The 8,278-nt window shown below is 40.5% G+C and overlaps 2 protein-coding genes across 4 annotated transcripts in view; one reads left to right on the top strand and one right to left on the bottom strand.

Moving 5' to 3' along the window:
- The window catches only part of uba6 (ubiquitin like modifier activating enzyme 6), a 14,996-nt gene extending 13,448 nt beyond the window's left edge, over positions 1-1,548 (bottom strand). For both annotated transcript variants that reach the window (XM_030788052.1, XM_030788053.1), the window contains exons 1-5: positions 1,512-1,548; positions 713-799; positions 515-609; positions 380-408; positions 128-222 (exon numbers count right to left, since the gene is read on the bottom strand). In XM_030788052.1, the coding sequence (XP_030643912.1) occupies positions 128-222; positions 380-408; positions 515-609; positions 713-753 (260 nt within the window). In that variant the 5' untranslated portion in view covers positions 754-799; positions 1,512-1,548. The remainder of the gene's footprint in view (positions 1-127; positions 223-379; positions 409-514; positions 610-712; positions 800-1,511) is intronic.
- Positions 1,549-2,657: 1,109 nt separating this feature from the next.
- On the top strand, positions 2,658-6,147 carry grhprb (glyoxylate reductase/hydroxypyruvate reductase b). Of its 2 annotated transcripts, none has more exons than XM_030787683.1 (9): positions 2,658-2,908; positions 3,396-3,526; positions 3,681-3,753; positions 3,828-3,977; positions 4,188-4,276; positions 4,410-4,514; positions 4,667-4,802; positions 5,379-5,509; positions 5,733-6,147. In XM_030787683.1, the coding sequence occupies exons 1-9, from the start codon at positions 2,751-2,753 to the stop codon at positions 5,852-5,854; spliced, it is 1,095 nt and encodes a 364-aa protein (XP_030643543.1). In that variant the 5' UTR covers positions 2,658-2,750; the 3' UTR covers positions 5,855-6,147. The 2 variants fall into 2 exon arrangements, with proteins under 2 accessions (XP_030643543.1, XP_030643544.1); XM_030787684.1 differs by having other exon boundaries at positions 2,660-2,908; positions 3,861-3,977.
- Positions 6,148-8,278: the final 2,131 nt, after the last annotated feature.

The following is an 8,278-nucleotide window of genomic DNA, read 5'->3' as shown; positions in this document are numbered from 1 at the left end:
CTATCATCATTACTCTATGCGGCCTTCTACACTTGAGTAACGGAATAACTGCACAGGACAGTGGAAGGTTTTAAGCATGCGTAGCATTGAATGATGTCGCGCTCTCTCTCTCTCTCTCTCTCTCTACCTTTTCTTCTGGTTCTGGATGTCTTCTTCTCGCACGAAAAAACTGGTGCCAAGATCCCACGTCTCACAGGGTTTATTGTCATGCAGTGTAACCGACTGCAACACACAAAAACGGTCGTCAAAACGCTCTCTCCACATGACGAGACAACTACGAAAACTATTTGGATAGTGGAGGCAATGAAATCAATTCACATAAAAATGACAGAAATATCTTGAAAAAAACAACTGATCAGACTTAATGTAGCGCTCTTACCTTCACTCCAGCCAGAACAATGTTTTTTGCTATAAAAGACACAGAAATGCATTAGTTTTTGCTGAATTAAGTTGGTTAAAAAATGAATATAACTACTTAAAATTCAGGCAGATGAGAATCCAGGCTAGGGCACACCTATCTCCACTCCAACTGCTCCCAGTCCACTGAGAAAAACTGCAGACTGGGCCATCTGGTGCATGGCGCTGTCTCCCAGTACATAGCGTTGCCGGCTGCACGTGAAAGACAAGAGGATTTCAGTTCAAATCCAGGTTCAGTTTAACTCAGTTTAAATGAACCTTCATTGATTTCATCTGAACTGAATTCATGGCTAACCTGTACAACGAATCATCGATTTCCATGGAGTCTGCAGCCATGTTGGGAAGGGAGAGGGGGGGAAACTCACTGCTTCTCTAGAAGATTCTATGGAGAAGACAGAGCGACACAACAAAACTGACAAACAAGTATCACTGAACATAAACACAGATTTGCACAGTCCTAATTTATAGAGCGTGCAGCCGGTAAAGTGAACATGGACGTGACAATGGAATTAATTAAACTGCAGCTTGGGGCATGACCAAAACAAGCAGAATGGAAAAAACCATGACTATTGCAATTTCACTGGTTAATATGATGTCTAGCGGTAGCTCACACAATATCCCGGGAGATTATATCTTATTCATGACCTGATATTATTTTAGTTCGATAGTTATCACAGTAATAAAACTTGCTATCTTGGCTAATGCGTCAACAGAGACATTACTGAGTTATGGAGCTCTCTTACTAAAGGTTATGCTTGATACAGGCATTCAGGGTATAAAATTCCAAATCTCAGTTCACTCTTTAACTCTCGGCCAGACGTATTTCAAGGCTTACATCGCGGCAAAGTGACATAAACGGTGTGGTTTATTTTCAGCGGCTAACTCGCCTTCTGCAAGACTGCTTACTCATAACGTTGGCTAGCTGGCTAACTCCCACCTCAGGCCTGTGGATCAGACTCCTGTTAAAGCCCTAATCGTAAGCTTCCTTAAGTCTGTGCGTTCTGTGTCAGGTGGCTGATACTCCGACATAGGAAAACTATCTATTTCTCTCAAGTCAATAAATTCTGAAAGAGAAAAATCAGTTGCAGTGCTACCTGTCAGTGTGCTCGAGGACCCAAACCTTATGTGAAGATAACGTACATTGTGCGGTTCTTCTTCCGGTCTAACGTTGTCAAAATAAAAGTTCGAGGCGATGACAGTATTTGTCAGCTTTGCGAAGTGTGCCGTTAACATTAGTAACTGATTACCACTGAAAAACCCATGAGAAAATTGACACGTCTTGTGCTTTTACAGTATGTTTCCAGAATTTTTTTAACAGAATAAATTTAAACTGGCGGATATTAAAAATGAAACACAAGACAGGAAAAGAGGAAATGGGAATTCAGTCATCAAACTCTCTGAAAACACAAGATAAGTCTACAGTGCTTTAATAGTGCGTGTTATGACTGAGTGTGATGCAGAGTGTGAGTGAATGTGTGTGTGTGTGTGTGAGAGAGAGAGAGAGAGTGAGAGAGAGAGAGAGAGAGAGAGGAGAGCAGTGTCCGAAGACACTGTTTAAACAGACAAAGTTCGATTGTCCAGTCAAACATTTACTCCAAGGCAACCATGGGCAAAGAGAAGAGTGTCTGCGCATATTAGGTCTCCCCAAATTACACACACGCACACACACACGCACACACACACACACAACCTGGTCCATTCCTGTTTTGACTCAGATGACTGGGATAAACTGGGTTTAATATGGACAGTAACCCAATTTCAAAAGCCATGCATATATAACTGTGTGTTTGTGTGCTTGTGGATATTATTTGTGTGCTTCTGTGCATGTTTGAGTGCTGCTCTCAAATGCAGATACTTCGGGAAACACTTTTTGTATCTGCTGAAACAAGAACACCCCTCTCCCCCTCCTCTTTTTTTAACAGAGGTAGGGGTTAATCATTGAATTAACATGGCTCACTTTGAGTGTTGGTGTGGTGTGTCGAAAATTATTCCAGATTATTCCCTAATTCCTGGGTTTAAAAATATCGTACATAATTGGATCAATCTAATTATAATAGTGCACTTGAAACAGGCGTTATGAGTAACTTCAACTGAGTTGTCTACAGTAATTCTTTGAGGCTATTTTTGACTTTGCTCTCTAAACCGGTCGGCATTCACTCCCTCTTTTCATATTGGTCAAACTAACCGCCCATTTGCCAACCTCCCCCAATGGATGGCAGCCAAAACGAGCACGCACCTGTACCCCAGGGGACGTCAGACAACTGCTGAAGTCACTGTTGAAACGAATTTCTTAATTTCGTCAACAGGACGGGTGGATTTTGATCAACTCCGCGATGTGGTGTAGCCGAGCCGCAGTCAGGAGACTACAGCGCGTCGCGGTAGCTCCGCTCACCGTTAGTGCAATGCACAAAACGATGTCCACTGTGTCTCGTGTGTACGTTACCCGACAGATTCCACCTGAAGGACTGGAGATACTCAGAAAATCTGGCCAGTAAGTTTAAAACTCCCCAAATCTTATGTGTAATTAAAAGAAAGTATACATTATTGTAGTAATTACTAATTCTACAGCACCGGTGTATGTGGGTGCGCAATTTACGTGTCGACAAATATAGAGAGAGCATATGGAAAATATAGACAAACGCGCTGTTCTCATATTCAATTCTTATCAGTCCTCTAACCTTATGACCACCGGCACGATATATCTATGTATTTGCCCTTTCTCTCTCTCTCTCTCTCTCTCTTAACTCTTGTACAGAAAATTTGTTCATGGCTTTGTTGTCATTGTTACTTAGTTAATGGTTAATTTTTCAATATTTATAAACGTTTTCATAGAGTTTGATATAGTTCAAATTATTTCAGTATGAGCGACTGTTGGTAAACATCAGTTACATTTCTCCTGTCATCCTTTCCCTTTACCTCACCGCTTTTCTTGTTTCTCCCTCTCTCCTTTATTTACAACATCGTCTGTGCTACCTCAGAGTGCAGTTTGAGCTGTGGAATTCAGATGACCCAGTCCCTCGGGAGGAACTGCTGAAAAAAGTCAAAGGCGTCGATGGATTACTTTGTGTTCTCACGGAGAAGATTGATGCCGAACTACTGGACGCAGCAGGTCAGGTGCACAAACGATCGGCCAATCAGAACTGGCCTTGAATAGGACAATTTGGTATGGTTAAGTCACCTAATGTTGGTTTGTTTGTACTTGTGTCTGTGTTTGTGCGTTTGAATGTGCGTAAGTATATGTGTGTGTGTGTTCCCTCCCGCAGGTCCAAACCTCAAGGTCTTGAGTACCATGTCTGTAGGGTTTGATCATCTCTCTCAGCCCGAACTGAAGAAAAGGTCAGTTCTTAGTCCAGTTCATCATTTCACTGGTCTGCGGGTATTTGAGTGGTTGTGATCACGATTTTTTTGGCTGAACTAAACTTTGTGTGTGTGTGTTTTCTCAGGGGGATCAGAGTGGGCTACACTCCAGAGGTTCTGACTGATGCTGTTGCAGAACTGACTGTGGCCTTATTGCTCACTACGTCACGGAGACTCATCGAGGCCACGCATGAGGCTAAAACGTAAACACACATTTGTGCACGCACACACACATATACACACACACACACACACACCACATACACACACACCACATACACACACTTAAAAATTCACAAGAAGAGCCACATATCCACATGAAATATCATGATTGAAACATAGCTGAAAAGAGGAATTATCACATAAACTGAGAAACTGTGTCTTTGGGTGTGTGTGTGTGTGTGTGTGTGTAGTGGAGGCTGGGGAACATGGAGGACTCTGTGGCTGTGTGGGTATGAACTGGCCAACAGCACTGTCGGGATTTTAGGACTGGGAAGAATTGGTAAAACATCCATCCATCCATCCCTCCCTCCATCCATTCATCAACCATCCATATCATCCAATTCCCTGATTAAAGGACTGATCAGAATCATCACTCTTTGTGTGTGTGTGTGTGTGTATGTGTGTGTATTTAGGTATTGCTATTGCAGAGCGTCTGAAGCCCTTTAAGGTGAAAAAGTTCATCTACACAGACGTTGCTCCTAGACCTGAGTTAGCAGAGATTATTCAAGCAGAGTACGGTAGGCATTCTCTCTCTGTCTCTGCCTACACCCCCAATATGATATATATATATGTGTGTGTGTATATATATATATATATATATATATATATATATAACTCTAAAGTGAAGTAATATCCCTCATTGTGTGTGTGTATATTTGTCCATGTTCAGTCTCCATGGATGAGTTGGCGAAGCAGTCTGATTTCCTGGCTGTGTGTTGTGCTCTGACGCCGGAAACCCAGGGCATCTGTAATCATAATCTTTTCTCAAAGATGAAGAACACTGCCATCTTTATCAACACCAGCAGGTAACCCCAAATTATAGACACACGAATCATTTAAAAAAACTGAATATGTTTTAATAATGAGTAATAATGTGTAGTAATGCACTATGAGTTGTATTTTTATGTAATATGTAATAAATTTAGTAGTATGTCCAAATATTTAATTACTCATAATACTACACATTGAGGCTTAATAGATTCAAACACTACATAATACTTTCCATTAATATACACTGTTAAACGTGCTTCTGTGTGATAGGGTCCATTAGTGTGTCATAATAAAGCGTGTTGAGTAATAGTGTGTATCAGAATGTAAATATTGTATAGTATAATATAATATGTAATGACTGTCTATAGGGCAGGTGTGTGGTGAATAATGGTGTGTATCAGTATGTAAATATTGTATAGTGTAATATAATATGTAATGAGTGTCTATAGAGGACGTGTGTGGTGAATAAGGGTGTGTATCAGTATGTAAATTTTGTATAGTGTAATATAACATGTAATGAGTGTCTATAGAGGACGTGTGTGGTGAATAAGGGTGTGTATCAGTATGTAAATTTTGAATAGTGTAATATAATATGTAATGACTGTCTGTAGGGGAGGTGTAGTGAATCAGGAGGATCTCTATGAGGCGTTGTCCACTGGTCAGATTGCTGGTGCGGGACTGGACGTCACCACCCCAGAACCTCTTCCCACCAACCACCCCCTCTTCACACTGAAAAACTGCGGTGAGCAAAGTGCACATTGCAGATGTTTGCTGTGTACATCTCTTCTCTGTGTTTCACATCCTGTGTACTGTCGTAATGTCATTTTTTTTTTTTTAAAGGTTTCACAGGCTTATCTAGCGTTTTTGTCCTCCAGTATATTGAGAGTCTAGCTCATAACTTCATAAGTTGTGTGTATAAGCTGTAACCTTGATGTGTGTGTGCGTGTGTGTGTGTGTGTTTTCAGTGATCTTACCACATATCGCTAGTGCGTCATACACGACACGGAACGCCATGTCTGCTCTCGCTGCCAACAACCTGCTGGCTGGACTGAGAGGAGAACCGATGCCCAAAGAACTTAAACTCTAGAACATCACAGGAACATCTAAAGAACATCAGAACGACGTCACAACAGCAGATAAATAATATGAACAGAACATCTCTACTTGAGGGAAATAGAAAGTTTTGATTGTCAGTGACTTAAATCACTGCTTTACTGTGTCAGATTTATGCACGAGATATTTTAATAGATTTTAGTCACCTGATGTTACCGATGTCACCCTCCACACGAGACAAGGACAGTCCTGGGTCATAGGATATTATCATGTTAAAGTTGTCACAATAAAATTACCATACTGAAGAGTAAATGTAATTTCAGAGCATGAACACGGAACATTCTAAGCACTAAGGAGTCTGGGAAATGAAGTTCTCAGCCAAATGGGTTACTCCAGTCCAATATGTGTCAAAGGCCGGCTTTAGAAAAGAGTGTAACAAGAGAGCTAAGGTCAGACAGAAACACCCTGACAGATGGGACCGAGACCCCGTCAACATAGTCAAAACAGACAAAGGTCAACAGGGAAAGTCAATGATCTACACAGTACAAACTCGTCAAGGTCAGCTAAATTACCTGAAGGACATTTAAGAGTTGCCAATATTTTTTAGGGGAAAATAACATATTTTTAAAGTTTTGGGTTTTTTTTCGAATGGTACCCTCTAAACATAGTTCTGTTGTTTAGACACGATGAGATAAACTGACCATATCTCCTGCCCTAACTGTCTGTGATTGTTTGAAAGTCGCTAGGTCAACTTTACCATGGACCCAGCTGTCTGAACATTTCACGAGACAAGAAAGAGATTTACTCGACTGAAACAATGTTCTGATTTTGTTTTTGTTTGTTCGTAATGTTTTCTGATTTTTTTTTTAAATGATCAGAAATAACTTCATTTGAGTATAGTTTCAAAATCTGGATTTCCATATGCGCGGATTTGAAATCTGGATTTCCATATGTCACAAAGAAAATCCAACAACTTGCAAAGTTGAAACACTTCCATGTTTTAATACAAGCTACGACTGCAATGATACATTTTTCAATAATGCATTAGTTTTCTTTTCCTACAACAACGACGACAATAATAATAATAATAATAATAATAATCATTAAAAATTAAAAAAAAAAAAAAGAGAGAGAGAACATGATTAGTCTTGAGCAACATTACAGTAAGTACATAAACCCTTTGCTTTTGGCATCTCAGAACCTCAGCATCACCAGACAGAGGTCGTAAGGCAATATCTCTTCTTTTCATTGTCGTAACAAACACTTTTCTCAACTCAGTCATGTTCACGATGCACCTTTCTCAATATATATAGTCAGCTCCCATTCTGTCTTTTTTTTTTAGCTCAAAAGGTCTTGTCTATTCATGCATTGAAAACAAGTGCGTAAGATTCAGGAACGATTTCTATCAGCAGATACTGGGACTGGAGGTTGGGGGGGGGGGGCGACGACGACTCAGTTAATCAGAGACGCTGGTCTCGTCAGTAGACACGAGAAGCTGGCTGTGTTTGTTTGGGGTTTTTTTTTTTGGGACTGTACATTTGGAAGATTCGTACAGATACGTTGCCGCGGGACATGGAAGATGTTTCTTTTCGTTCACGTACAGTCAGTTTAAACGTATGACATCGTTACGTGACAGAAAGAGGTTTCAGCACCAGGTAAACACGCTGAGGTCACAGTGCAAGTGATGGAAGTCGCTTTCTGTTTCTATCACACACGCACACGCTTACACACACACACACACGACGACCACTTCCTGTGGGTTTCAAAACTTGATTTAACAGGTTCTCCTGCAGATTGAGATTCAGAGATTGAGAACATTTTTTTGTTCTCCTCCTCCCTCCTGGCCTGCGTATCTTGGTTTTCTTCATTATCACAGTTTATTGATCTAATTTTTGATGAGTTTTGCAGATTAGTCAATCAGTAGAATCGGGTCTGCTAGCATTGGGCTGAAACAAAAATTGTGCAGGGCAAAGAAACAGACTGAGATGAAGAAGTGTGTCAGCAGCTGGGAGAAAGACGCTACGTGACAGAGGACATTACAAACACACATGTGCACCCACGTACACGTAAAAGACAAAGACTCTTCTTTGATAAACACTGAGATTTTAGATCTCATCTGAAAAACGACTGGTAAAACAACAAAGAGGAGAGAATATGTGATGGTGTCCAAACTCAAATAAAATGTCATCATTAATCCAAACAAGACAACAAGGGTTTAAAAAAATAAAAAACAAAACACCACCACTTTTTGGCTTATGATAACAAATTTTAGGTCGGGGGGGGGGGGGGAGTAAAGTGATCAAGGAAATTACATCGTTAACAACACATTTCTCGATATAAACTATATGAAAAACAAAAAGCTTCAGAAATTAGTAGCTTATCTAAAGAATGGAATGTAGAAAAACACTCACACACACTCACCCCCCCCCCCCCCTTAACCCTAAAAAAAAAAAAGAGT

This window comes from Chanos chanos, chromosome 11, assembly GCF_902362185.1.
Source record: "Chanos chanos chromosome 11, fChaCha1.1, whole genome shotgun sequence".
Taxonomy (NCBI): domain Eukaryota; kingdom Metazoa; phylum Chordata; class Actinopteri; order Gonorynchiformes; family Chanidae; genus Chanos; species Chanos chanos.
Note: the sequence above shows the minus strand (reverse complement) of the source record. Positions and strands in the feature narration are given on the sequence as shown.

Coding starts and splice junctions, on each gene's coding strand:
- grhprb (XM_030787683.1), top strand. CDS start 2,751: ATGTGGTGTAGCCGAGCCGCAGTCAGGAGACTACAGCGCGTCGCGGTA. Junction 4,277..4,409: donor TTTAGGACTGGGAAGAATTG/GTAAAACATCCA, acceptor GTGTGTATTTAG/GTATTGCTATTGCAGAGCGT. Junction 4,515..4,666: donor GATTATTCAAGCAGAGTACG/GTAGGCATTCTC, acceptor GTCCATGTTCAG/TCTCCATGGATGAGTTGGCG.